The following is a 14,532-nucleotide window of genomic DNA, read 5'->3' as shown; positions in this document are numbered from 1 at the left end:
TTAAGCAGCCAATGTTCTAAAGATTGAATTACAAGGACAATTAAAATATCTTGAAATAAATTAAAATGTAAATATCAGATGTCAAATTTATTATGACAGGTACTAGAGGGATGGCTTAGTGGTCAAAAGTACAAGCTACTCTTACAGAAGACCCAGGCTCAATATCAAATACCCACATGGCAGCTAACAACCATCTGTGATTCCAGTTCCAGGGGCTTTGATGCCCTCTTCTGCCCACCCAGCCCAGGGGCACCAGGTATGCATGTGGTTCACGGATATATATGTAGGCAGAACACACACACATATGTGTGTGTGGTGTTAAAACCCAAATTATTAATATACCATAAACAGTCCTAACCAGGAAATTTTTTTTTTATTTTTTGAGACAGGGTTTCTCCGTAGCTTTTGGTTCCTGACCTGGAACTAGCTCTTGTAGACCAGGCTGGCCTCGAACTCACAGAGATCCGCCTGCCTCTGCCTCCCGAGTGCTGGGATTAAAGGCGTGCGCCACCACCGCCCGGCCTAACCAGGAAATTTTATCTCTAAACACACTAAATGAAATAAAATCTTAAATAAATTACACCGTAAGATAATAGAAACAAGAACTAAATCAATAGCAGATGACAGGACACAATAAAGCTTTGGGCAGAGATTTGTCAATAGTAGAAAACAGAAGCAATAGAGAGAAGTCAATAAAACCAGTAATTGGTTCTTGGAAAACAGCAATTTAAAAGAACCAAATGAGCAATGAAAAAATGGGGAAGAGATTTTAATACATACTCACCAGTGAAAACTCATAAGTAGTCAATAAATTATGAAAAGATGCTTAACGTCCCTAATCGTCTGGAGATATGAAAATCAGAACTGTAAGATAGTACCTCACACCCTTAGAAAGACTATTACTAAGGATCAGAAACTCCCTGTGAGGGGGAGGATGGGCAGAATGGGCAGAAATTGGACTCTTTGGGGAGATGCCTCAGTAGCTCAAGCATTTGCCAGGCAAGCATCCGAGCCCTGAATTTAGATCCTCAGATACCACCTTAAAGCTGGGCGTGGTGGCATGCACCTGTAATCCCAGCATGTGGCAAGACGGGAGACAGAGACAGGAGACCCTAGGGAAACTTGCATGCCAGCAAGCCTGGCACCGACAGCAGTAAAAAGAGACACTCTCTCAAACAAGGTGGAAGGCTAGGACCAACACCTAAATTGTCCTCTAACTTCTACATGTATAGCATTGGCTCTGCAGTCGTCGTGTGTGTGTGTGTGTGTGTGTGTGTGTGTGTGTGTGTGTGTGTGTGTATGTGATGTGTGTATATGTGTGTATGTGTGTGTATATGTGTGTGTGAATGTGTGTGCATATGTGTGTGTATATGTGTGTGTGATGTGTGAATGTGTGTATGTGTGTGTGTATATGTGTGTATGTGTATATGTGTGTGTGATGTATGTGTGTATATGTGTGTGTGATGTGTGTGTATATGTGTGTATGTGTGTGTATATGTGTGTATATGTGTATATGTGTGTGTATGTGTGTGTATATGTGTGTGTATATGTGTATGTATATGTGTGTGTATATGTGTGTCTATTTGTGTATGTGTGTGTATATGTGTGTGTATGTGTGTGTATATGTGTGTATGTGTGTGTATGTGTGTGTATATGTGTGTATGTGTGTATGTATATGTGTGTATGTGTGTGTGTATATGTGTGTGTATGTGTGTGTATATGTGTGTGTGATGTGTGAATGTGGGTGTGTATGTGTGTGTGTATATGTGTGTATGTGTGTGTGTATATGTGTGTGTATATGTCTGTGTGTGTGTGTGTGTGATGTGTGAATGTGTAATATGGAGAGCGGATTTAAAAAAGAAAAGAATTGGAACCCTTGGGCAATTCTAGCTAGCCAGAATGTGAAAAGCTATCCACATGTTGCGAGAACAGTACGGCAGCTAAAAATAATAATAATTAAAAGTATAATTACCATAATACCTAACAATTCCACTTTCAAACATATACCCCAAAGAACAGAAAATGGACAGAGAAAAATATTTTGTGCCGAGGTTTTCAGTAATTCCTCAGAAGAAAATCAAGGTAGAAACAACTTGAGTGGAAGGTGAAAGGAAACACAGATCTTAACCACACAATCAAGTAAACAAGCTGTACATAACGGCACCACCAGCTGACTTGCCAAAGCGAAGGGGGGCATCCCACAGGGCCCCATCCCCTAGATGAAGAGCTACAGGCGACCAATGGCAGCTGAGAGAAGGAGAATTGGTCTCTAGGGACGGGATGAGCCCCTGCTAGGTTATCCATTCCTAAGTGTCAGCCCTACCACAAGTATATATATGGGCAACGCTAAATGAACTCAGTCTGCTTAACTCAGGCGGTATGGATTGGAGAGAGAGTTGAAAAATGCAGATGAGCTGGAGAGGCAAGAGGAAGCTGCGGGTACCATGTAAATACAGCACTTGTGTATGGGGTATAAAATTTTCAAAATTTAAAGTTAAAAAACTTTAAAACACAACCAAGAGCCATTTTTTTTAGAAGGAAAATATAGTATATAGACACATTGGGATATTATCTAGTCTTTAGGAGAGAAAAAATCAAAAAAAATCAGTTGAGACTGAGCGCTCTCCCAAGTAAAAAGGCTTTGTTGACTGATAATAGTCAGAAATGAACCAGGGCCTGGGGCGTATTTCTGTGACTTCCAACAACTGAGCTGAATAGCTATTGGAAAAACGCCTTTCATTGTCTGTAAGACAAGAGCACTTTAATAGCAAATGTTTGGAGAAGAAAACCATAAGCCATTTTCATGGGTGCTATGTTGACTATAGATAGGAAGGACAGGAGGACAAAAAAAAAAATCAGAGAAGTTTGGGGACAGGGCAGTTCTGTTGATTTTGCTTGGTTGAGATTGTAACAGGATGCAGGAGCACCTGTCAGTCAATCATGTGGGAGGGTCTGAGTCATGGTTTTATCATACAGACAAAAATGTAGAATAGTCTGCTGCTGGGACTTGTAGCTGTGAACTGGTTAGCTTTCTCCCCTCCATCCTCCAGCCTTTGTAATTGGATGTAGAAATTTCCAGCTTAACAACACACTATAGTACAGACCAACTTTGAAGACACTGTGTTAAGAGAAGCCAGTCACGAAAAGGAAAAAATACCACATGAACATGCTTCTGGAAGGGATTAAGCTTACTAATTCATACAGACAGAAAGTAGATTATGAGGAGATGGGGAAGAAAGAATGGGGTGGGTTTTAACGGATCTATGATATTAGTTTTGGAAGATGAAGAGAGTCTTGCTGAGCGTGGGTTGGCATGCCTTTGATCCCAACAGCCAGGAGACCAAGAAAGGCAGATTGCTGTGAGTTTGAGGCCAACCTGGTCTACATAAAGAGTAAAAAGAGTCCCTGGCCAATGCAGGGTAGGGGTGGGGCAACATAGTGAGACCCTGACTCAAAAAAAGAATTATCTAGAACATCAGCACAAAATGAAATGTACTACCACTAAATAGTAATTACCACCAAATTGGTTAAAATGGGAAATATTATATATGTTATATATACTATATCATATCTATATATAATATATAACAAAATAATATATTTTTATATAATATATATTCACTGAAAAGTTAAAAACTCATTTACTATATACTAATAACTTTAAGATTTCTCAATAAGTCACTGTCTTTAAACTTGATCTTTATTATTATTCAAAGTTTTTCCCTCAAGTAATGTTGTTTTTCTTACTGTAGAAGCCTAGATAGATCCTTTAACATTGCTGTGACTTGGTTTTTATTGAAGAATAAGCACCAGGGCTAAGAAGTGACTCGGCAGTTAAGGACTGTGGCTTTTGCAGAGAACCTTAGTTTAGTTCCCAGCACCTGTATTGTGCATAACCCCAGCAAGAGGGCATCCCATGTCCTCTTCCGGGTACCAAAGCATGCATGCAGAATACATATACACATGAAAACAAACACTCATGCGCATATAAAATTTAAAAACCTAAAAATAAAACACTCACAGCAGAGTCCCTTTTAACAGTATACACAATAACACACATGAAAGTCTTCAGACCGCTTTTAGCACATGGTGAGCTCTCGGTATGATATCCATCACTATTAGTGCTCCGCCGTGACTCAGTGTCCTTATATCTTAGGACATGACATGGCCGGCCAAGCTTAATAAATGTTTAGAGTTATGATCATCACAAAACCAAAGTTATTTACATTTTTGTCTCTCAGTGAAAACAAACCCAAAGTAGTCTAGACAGACTAGATGATGAACCTCCGCTGTGTCTGCCCTGCTTTTGCCTTTGATTAGAACTTCGTGGCCAAGGCACAGCAAACTGGGACACAGTACAGGAGGCTATAGAGCTGCCTCAACTGGAACAGCAGGAAGACCCAGCCTTGAGCGGGATGCTGCAAGTATGGAGGAGGGGTGGCTTCTCGCTGGACATCGAAGTGGCAATGACTTGTGTGGGAAGTCAGCTTTCCTCCCCCCCCCATGCCAACACTGTGCATGGGGGGGGGCATTTATAGGCAGAGCATTGAAGGATGTTGGGGCTAAAAGGCATTCTTCACTTTCTCCAGACCCAGGGCCACGCAAAAAGGCCTACCAGTGAAAGCAGACGTATTATCCTACTTGACTTTCTACTGCTGTGAGAAAACACCATGACCAAAAGCAGCTTGGGAAGGAAAGGGTTTATTTCAGCTTACACTTCACAGTCAGTCCATCATGAAAGGAAGCCAGCAGGAACTCAAGGCAGGAATGGCGTGGGGTGTCTTTCTGTACTCTGTGAATATATGTTGTTCTCATTGGTTAATAATAAAAGCTTTTTGACCAATAGCCAGGCAGGATAGGGCTATGTGGAACAATCAAACTGAGAACTCAGATGAGGAGGGGGAAGAAGATGCCAGCAGCCACTCAAGGAGCAACACGCCAGAGCACCACTGGTAAGCCATAGGCCATGTGGCGATATACAGATGAATAGAAATGGGTTAATTTAAATGGAAAAGGTAGCTAGCAGTAAACCTAAGCCATCAGTCAAACATTTATAATTAATATTAAACCTCAGAATAGTTTAATTTGAGAACTGGTGGGTGTGAGAGAAACATCGAGTTACATAGGAACCTGGAGGCAGGAGCTGAAGCAGAGGCCATGGAGGGTGCTGCTTACTGCCTTCCTCCTCATGACTTGTTCAGTTTGCTTTTTATGCCACCTGCTCAGGGGTGGTACCACCCACAATGGGCTAGGTCCTCCACAACAACTCTGAATCAAGAAAATGCTCCACAGACTTGCCTGCAGCTCAATCTGAGGGAGGCATTGTCTCAATTGAGGTTCCTTCCCTCTCCACAGAAGATTTTAGCTTGTGTCAAGTTGACAAACAAATACTACCAAAAAAAAATACATGCAGCAAACATTAAATTTTGTTAATGGCCATGCTACCAACACTGTTAAGGGCTGTCATCTTCTATAGGTTGTACAGAAGGCAGGTGTCATTACAGTTCAGGATAGTGAGCCCATTGGAGCTCACCTCAAACACCCAAGTCAGAAACCACATGGCAATAGACAGAGATGTATCCACCAGGAGAGACTTGACAGAAAGTCTCACTGACAGAATCATCCTTTGTAACACGTGTTTGTTTCATTTATAAAATGTGCTATTTCCATGGATCATACAGCAGGTGCACAGGTGCATGCAGCAGGACACAGGTGCATTCAACAGGTGCACAGGTGCATGTATCAGGTGCACGGGTGCATGCAGCAGGTGCACGGGTGCATGCAGCAGGTGCACAGGTGCATGTAGCAGGTGTACAGGTGCATGCAGCAGATGCACAGGTACATGTAGCAGGTGCACAGGTACCACGTAGCAGGTGCATATGTGTAGGTGTAGATGCCTAGCCCTGAAGAAGCTGAAAGACACACAGGGGAGAGATGGGCTCACTTCCCCAGGATGTTAAGACAGGACTATACCCTGAACCCTGACATGAACCGCATTCGGATAAGCCAGGTAATCCAACGCTTGATCCCAAACTGAAGGGAAAATGCATCCTAAGGGGGAAAAAATGCACTGATTTGTTTCCACACAAGACTACCATTTATTTAATTTTTTTTTATTTTAAACTCACAGGAAATTTGTGTGGAATCATCCTGGGAAGAGAACAAAGAATTGTGTGAATAACTGATAAGCTTCTTAGATAGCCAGATGTACCAGATGACAGGCTTGCCTCGTTACATTTCTGACATTTCGGCATCCTTTGGTTTTTTGACTGTTTCTTTCTTCTGGTGATCATAAAACCATTTTTTAATCAGCTGCCTAAAATACACGACGATCACCGAGATGACGAATAAGATAATGCGCATCATCATAATATACACAGCTTGAAATGATGAGGGCATTTTCTCGGCCATTGGCGCAGGGGGCCCACTGTCAATGCTCCCGCCGAGTCCTACCTCTTCACAGAACGGGGGTTCCCAACCATACTTGCAGTGGCAGTTCCTTTTATTGTTGCAAACACCTCGCCTATTGCACTTGCCGGGCAAACAGTCGAACATAATGGTGGCAGAGTCAACACACTTTCCCTTTATGCACACCTTTTTAAGGCCACAGGCAGTGCCATCGTTAATCACACCTATGTCGGGTATCCCATGGGCCATTAGTTCTCCATGATAGCCTGTGCCCCAGCACATGAGATTGTCTGCCTTCATATAGGTGGACAATAGAGTACTGTGATCTGGCAAACTGGGGATGGCTCTAACATTGATACACTGTAGCCTGCCACAGACTGCATTGTCCCTCGTGCACCTATTATATTGACTAATATTAATGCCACAGTTACCATACTGATCGCCCATCTTATTAACAACATCGTAACATTGGTAAGGAGCCTCCCTGGCAGCAGGTCCAAAAATACTCTGGCACTGCATGTACCTGGATCTGCAGCTCTTACTGAAACAAACTCCTCCATATTTACAGGGAGTTCCATCTTGCTTGTAAGTATCCTCCGGACATAAACCCGAGAGCCCGTTGCAGTACTCGGCAAGATCACATTCATTTTCTTCCTGCCTACACACATACCCTGATGGGAGAAAGTTACATTTGTGACAACAAAGCCCGGTAGAACAGTTGACACCCTCCTTCCATTTGCAGTTCGGCCCACAGCACGGGTCTTTTTGGCAGTCTTCTTTGGAACCACAGTCACATTCCTCTGCACCTTCGACAATCTTGTTGCCACATCTCTTAATCACATAACCTCGTCCTGGGATGTCAGATAGACAATATGACATTTTATAGGATGCGTGTATGAAATACTGATCATAACTACAGTTACTAAACCCTGTGCGTCCTGTACCCATGATGCAGCTCGTCCTACCTCTGCACTGGCAATACTCCCCATCATGTTGCATTCCCACACAGTGGCCCACTTCATGAGCGGTCCAAGTAGCAGGTCCAAGGATATTCTTACCAACGAAGCTACTTACGGACCCGGCATGGTATACCTCACATGCTCGCCCCCAGGACCATGCAACAGCATCCGAAAAACTTCTTCCAAGATATAAATGTGACCAGTCGGCGGGAAGGACATGATGCAATACCAGTCTTTTGTACAGTACAAACTGACCTAAAATTTCAGCTAAAGTGAAAAAGAAAGTGTTCATTCTGTCATGACTGGACCAGACTTCAAGTCCTTTTAGACAGATCCGCAACCTGACATCCTGAAAGTAGGTGTCCATAATTGCAGTTAGAAGAATAGCATCTTCAACGATTTTAGTAAAATTTCCACCTAAAGACATAAATCTAGTCCAATCAAAGACCATGACCAATTCCAAGTACTTTTGGTGCTTATAGGATTTATGAAAACTACTTATCCTAGCCTCTGGCTGGATGGTTTGCCCATCTGCTTCTTCATCAACCACACCACAGGTCTGATTGCTAAATTTGTCCTTTTTTAGGACATACACAACGTGTTCAAACGTGGAAGAGGCCCTGAGGGGCTCGATTTGGTAGTAATTGAAGTCTATGTTCAAGATGCCTCGCAGACCTCCCATGCACGTACTCAGGGTGGCGTCAGATTCCGGAAAGCCTTCCACGAAGCCCACGTAATTGCACTCGTTTGGTATGTGTGGGTAATCCTCCATTAGACTGTCCTCCTGAGTGAAGGAGATAACAGGCAGATGTCTCGGCAACAATAACTTCTTGGGCCGCAGGTGAATGGTATGTTTTTTGCCCTGTATCTGTAAGAGGTACGACAAAGAACTGTCTCCACCCTGCTCCCCTTTCCTAGGGCTTAGCTTTTTGGGAACGGTGATTTCATAGGACTCAAAGCCCCAGTCAGGGTCAAATAGTAGGTCATTGCCCACAGCCTCAAGAAAGAACATCGTCATAAGTAGACAGCGGTGTTGGGAGGAGGCCCACACTGACCTCATGATCTGTTTTGTTTCCCTGCTTGGTTTTCCTGGACCCGGGAGGAGCAACGCCAGCCCTGGCGTGTGCCTCAGACTTCCCTGAGACTGACAAAGCACCGGTGTCCCAAGCCCTTAGCTCCCTTGGCAGGCTCCCCTGGGAAGCCAGGACTCTTGGGGCCTACTTGGTCCAGTCTTGGTCCAGTTTCCCCAGGCACACTCCTACCCAACGCTCCAGTTCGTTGTTGTTTTTTTTTCTGAGCGGAGGCGGGGGAGGGGGAGGGGGCGGGGACGGGAATTAAGCTCGCGCTTAAGAACGGAGGCAAAGCCGGGCAGTGAAGGCACGTGCCTTTCATTCCAGCACTCGGGAGGCAGAGGCAAGCGGATCTCTGTAAATTCTAGGCCAATCTGATCTACAAGAGCTAGTTCCAGGACAGGCTCCAAAGCCACAGAGAAACCCTGTCTCGAAAAAAAAAAAAAAAAAAAAAAAAAAAAAAAAGCCCTACTGCTGGTGCAGAGCAGAGGCTACAAGCACGTGGAGAGCTCAGCCACAGAGTCAGCTGTCATGCTCTGTCAGGCCCCCACACTGCCATCCTTACAAGGCTCCTGAGTGCTGCGATTAAGGGCAGGTGCCACCACCGCCCAACTGGAAGATGAGATGTCTAAATGTGGTCAGGTGTGTGGGCATCCTTGGGGAACATAACCTGGGCGAGGCCTGACAGCATAGGGCTCCAGGGAACTAGGTGGGGAAAGCAGAGACCAATTCAGAGACCTTGGGCAACCTAGGATGTGTGCTCAGGCTAACAGAAGAGGTTTGTGGTGGTCGGCGGAGTGGGCTTGGATATGAGGAAGGACAGGCTCCAGGGCACCTGAGCAGAGTTTCAGGAACACTGAAATTAGCCCAGGGAAAGTCATGGTAACAGTGCAAACTGGTTCCGGAAATGGCTTGTGATTTAAGGCAGATACCAGGAGGTAGGTAGACAAACTAGAGATTAGATAGGTAAGCTGGGAAGACTAGCCCGCCTCTTCAAAGAAGATGGGCATGGCAGAGAAGGGATGGGAAAAGCTGGTGGGGACTCCATGACAGAAAGGGAGTGGACAGAGGAGAGGGTCCTGACTATTTTCATCTGCTCATGGGAAGCCATGCAGAGGGCCAGCCAGCCCTCAAGGCGGGGGTGGGGGGGTGCGCCCCATTAGCTCCTCCCAGGACCACCCAACAGGAAGCTGGAGACTGCTGAGGGAGGTCCACGTGGCACACACTACTGTGAGGTGACAAGACGAGAGAGAGGACCAGGGCAGGGCTTAGTATACTCTGTAAGCTCAGTCACGGAGAGTGGGGAGGTAGCAAAGGGAACCCCAGAAACAAGAAGGTCTTGAAAGTCCTGCTGAATGTTGTGAGGAATGGAAATAAACCCGAGAGATAGAGAGCAGCTGACGTAAGCCTACATCATCGCCCAATCACTGGTCCCCACTAGGCTCAAACTGTGGTAAGGCCTCAGATCTGTGAGCCCCTCCACCCTCAGGGACCGCAAACATACGCTGGCACATCTGACAAGATATTGGAACTCTTGAGAAACGGGGCCTACTTGGAGGAAGCTGCACCACCCAGGGTGTGCCCTTCTAGGGGATATGGGGACCCTGACCTCTTCCTCTTTTTGCTTCCTGGCCATGAGGTGACAGCTTCCATGTGGCATCCTCCTTGCTATGATCTTCTGCCCGAGCATTTGCCTAAAAGATAATAGACCAAGTGACCAGGACCCAAAACTGCCAAAGCAGTAAGTCAAAATAAACCCTTTTCTTTATGAGTTGATTGTCTCAGGCATTTTCCCATAACAATGACCATAAAGGGGGCAGAAAGGACTTTGGGGAGGCAAGGCTATGCTCATGGTCTCAGTGGTGTGACAGTTTCATAGATACACACGTATCTCAAACAGATGTATGTACATGTATTATAGACATGGGATTATACAAACATATTAAATATTACACAGAAATTTATTTGCAGATCATATCTCAATAAAGTAACTATCATTTATTTTTAAATTTGCAGTGTCTAATATAATATAGGAGGTATTTAAATACAGTGTTGAGGAATAATGACAAAAATGACCCAGTTCAGCTCAGATGCCATCTGCAAACCCAACTCCCTACACTGCTTTTCCATTGTCTGTTCTGCTCCTAGTAACCCTCCCTTCCCTTCCCATCTCACATGAGCTACTGCATTCTCTCACCCTTCTCCTGAAGACCCTTTTAGAAAGTGACTTAAATGTAGAAAATAGTACTTGTTGTTCATGTTATTGCAACATTTGCTTTTTCCAGTGAATAACACATTCTGCAAATAATTTCGTAGATTTCCTTCAATGCCCCCAGCAGGTGCGTAGTCTTCTGCAGCATGCAGGAGTTACTGACTTGACCCTTTCCCTCCTGTGCTGTAGACACAGGGGTGCCATTCAAAAACTGTGCTTTTATCTTGCTTTAAAATCTTTCTACAATATGCTAGTAAATATGAACAAATATGTAGGTCTTTTCAACAATTCACACATGTGTTTGTATAAGAACACACACATCTTTTCCCCCTTGAAACTCTTTCCATTGGGCTAGATTGCTAGAATTTAAATTAGCATTAATTGAGTTAAAGAAAATAAAAGTGTTCCTATTGATTAGTGTTATTGGCTCACCCTTAAAAATCGTGTTCTTCACAAATGAAGAGCCACACTGTGCATGTGGATTTTACGTAGTAGAATTAAGAACCCCTAACTAGCAGCACATGACAGTAGCTGTCATGTGAGCTGTCATGTGAGACCCCTTTTCCATACAATATAATAATAGCCTATTATCTAAGATTTTCACTAGAAAAAGATATAGCTCAATATTTAATTTGCATTCTTAGGTTGTTAGTGAGGTTGAGTATGTTTAGTAACTGGAAACAAATCTGCTTTTAATTGTCAAAAATATCAACACTTCAGGGAGTAGGGAGATGGCTCAGTAGGTGAGCCTGCAAGGCTGCAGGACCTGAGTTTGAATCCCCAGTACCCATGTCGAAAGCCGGGCATGGCTGTGCATTCCTGTAAGGCCAGAATTGAGGGGTGGGGGCAGGCAGATCCAAGCGCTTGCAGGCCAGCTGGCTTATCGGACATGGTGAGGTTCCCCTTCAGTAAGAGACCCTACCTCAAGGCAATAAGGTGACAGGAAAAGAGAAAGATGACCATGTCCTGTTCTGACCCTCTGCTTGTACTCACACACACATACTACACACACACAACCATACACCACACACAGAACCATACCCTGCACACATATACCACACGACACCACACACACACACACACACAAAACCACACAGAAACAACCACACAACCACACACACAGAGAACCATACACTACATACATATACCACACAGACACCACACACACACAACCACACAACCACACACACACAGAACCATACACTGCACACATATACCACACAGACACCACACACTCAACCACACACCACACACACACACACAAAACCACACAGAAACAACCACACAACCACACACACACAGAACCATACACTACATACATATACCACACAGACACCACACACACAACCACACATACAACCACACATACACACACCACACACACACACACAAAACCACACAGACACAACCACACCACAGACACACAACCACACACACAAAACCATACACTACACACACATACCACGCAGACACCACACACACAACCATGCACACATTACATACCCAACCACACAACAAACACACATACACAATCACACACCACACACACACAACCACACAACACATACACACACACCACATACACACAACCACACACATGATTAAAAAAAGTAACACTCTGAGAGCCTGGCACTTGGGAATCCACTCAAAATAGTGCAGGAAGAGTCTGTGGAACTACTAGAACCAAGAAGGGAAATGTCTTATGCCTTACTCCTGAATCTCTCCAACTCAGTCTACTGATAAAGCTGAGCAGAGTGCCAGCAAAATAATAATAACAACAATAACGAACCTTTTAAAAGTGATGTGGGAGTGTCATATATCAATCTGTTGATTTCATTGGTTAAGGAATAAAGAAACTGCCTAGGCCCATTTCATAGGCCAACCCTTAGGTAGGCGGAGAAAACAGAACAGGACGCTGGGAGAAAGAAGTTGAGTCAGGGAGTCACCGCCATGATTCTCCTGCTCCAGGCAGATGCAGGTTAAGATCATTCCTGGTAAGCCAGCTTGTGGACTACACAGAATAATAGAAATGGGTTAGATCAATATGTAAGAGCTAGCCAATAAGAAGCTGGAACTATTGGGGCCAGGCAGTGTTTAAAAGAATACAGTTTCCGGGTAATTATTTGGGGTATAAAGCTAGCCATGCGGGCGGCCGGGTGCTGGGGACGCAGCCCTGCAGCTCTTATTTCAACATAAAAGTATTCATTTCTGTGTGTGTCTAAATGTGTGTGTGCATGCGTGTCTGTGCATGCCTGTGCACTTGTGGCATTGGATAGCCTCTCTCTCCCCACTTACTTCTTTGAAGCTAGGTCTCTCCCTGATGCCCCAGCTGGTTTTCTCAGGTAGACCCAGAAGGCTAGCAAGCCCTGAGCTCCTGTCTTCATCCTTTCAGACCTGAGTTACAGGCATCTGCTGGCATGTAGGTGCTGGGTTCCAGATCTGAGCCTCATGATTGGGCAGCAAGTGCTCTTAATCACTGAGCCATCTAGCCAGCCACCCCTCCCCGCGTTTGAAACAGGGTCTTGCTATGTAGCCCAGAGTAGCCTCAAACTCATGGTTCTTGATCCTCAATGTTCTCTTTTCAGATTAAGACAGCTCCGAATTCTTGCCCCTCCACAAGTCAGTCACCCCACAGCTATATCTTCACATTTGTTTGTATTCATTCTCTGTGGTGGGGACAAATTCCCATAGCTGCGGTGGGGTTTGATGATTCTCTCTACCTAAGTGCATATAATCAAAGGGTCTCCAGTAACATCTATTCTATTTTTCTGGACACAGGTACCATTTAAAGATCATGACGAGTACAGGACATGGGGGACAGCTAGCACCCGTGTTTAATCTCATTTTCAGATTTAAACTTTGACCACTGAGCATGGCATTTTAGATTGTAGTGGATACCTTAACTTTGTAAAGCTCCCTGACATTCTGTTGTATTTCATATTTTTTTCATGAAGATGTACTTTTACTAAAGAGATTATGAGTTTTCTTGATGTGGTGGTATCTATTGATACACTTATTTATTTTTATTTTATGTTTATGGGTGATTTGTCTACATGTATGTCTATGCACCATGAGAATGTGGCATCTCTGGAGGCTGGAAGAGGGCAATGGATCCCTTGGAACTGGAGTTTCAGACAGTTGTGAGCTACCCACCATGTGGATGCTGGGATTCAAATCCAGGTCCTCTGGAAGAGTAGTGATCTTAACCACTGAGCCATCTCTCCAGCCCTATTGATACACTTCTTAGCAGCCATTCCCTTGTGGGAGAGGGAGTTCCTGGTCATGATGGAATTCTATAATACCCATTTGTGATGATTACTTTTGTCACCTGGCACAAGCTAGAGTCAATCTCAGAAGAAACCTCAGATTGACTATAGACAAGTCTCTGGGTCATTTTCTTGATTAATGACTGATGTGAGAGGACCCAGCTCACTGTGTGTGGTGCCACCCTGGGCAGGTGGTCCTGGGATGTATAAGAAAGAAAACTGGCCAAGCCACAAAGATTGTTAGTCAGCAGGACTTGATCACGTCCACTGCTTCAGTTCTGGCTCCCAGCTTCCTGCCTTGACTTCCCATGATAAACTGTAATCAGAAATACACCTTTTTCTCCTCAAGTTGATTTTGGTGACTGTGTTTTCTCACAGCTATAGAAAGCAAAAACAGAAAACTATTGTTGTTATGGTTTTGGCCCCTGGTCCCTTTAAGAGACAAGCCGCGCCCACTCCCCTCCCCTTCCGCTGTGGCAGGCTGATCTTCAGCTTCAGGCCTGAGCTTGCTCTCTTTTCCATCTGCCCCTCGGAGAGGCAGCTTCGCTTCTGCCTCCCTCCCCACTTCTCCACTTCACCCCTCCTCCCTCCCTCTCTCTCTCTCTCTCTCTCTCTCT

The 14,532-nt window shown here is 44.5% G+C and overlaps 1 protein-coding gene across 1 annotated transcript; it reads right to left on the bottom strand.

Annotated features, from left to right (window-relative positions):
- Positions 1-6,231: 6,231 nt before the first annotated feature.
- On the bottom strand, positions 6,232-8,427 carry Adam30 (ADAM metallopeptidase domain 30). Its single transcript, XM_005357078.2, has one exon. The coding sequence runs from the start codon at positions 8,425-8,427 to the stop codon at positions 6,232-6,234; it is 2,196 nt and encodes a 731-aa protein (XP_005357135.1).
- Between the last annotated feature and the right edge of the window lie 6,105 nt (positions 8,428-14,532).

The sequence above is a fragment of the Microtus ochrogaster genome, chromosome 21, assembly GCF_000317375.1.
Source record: "Microtus ochrogaster isolate Prairie Vole_2 chromosome 21, MicOch1.0, whole genome shotgun sequence".
Lineage (NCBI taxonomy): Eukaryota > Metazoa > Chordata > Mammalia > Rodentia > Cricetidae > Microtus > Microtus ochrogaster.
Note: the sequence above shows the minus strand (reverse complement) of the source record. Positions and strands in the feature narration are given on the sequence as shown.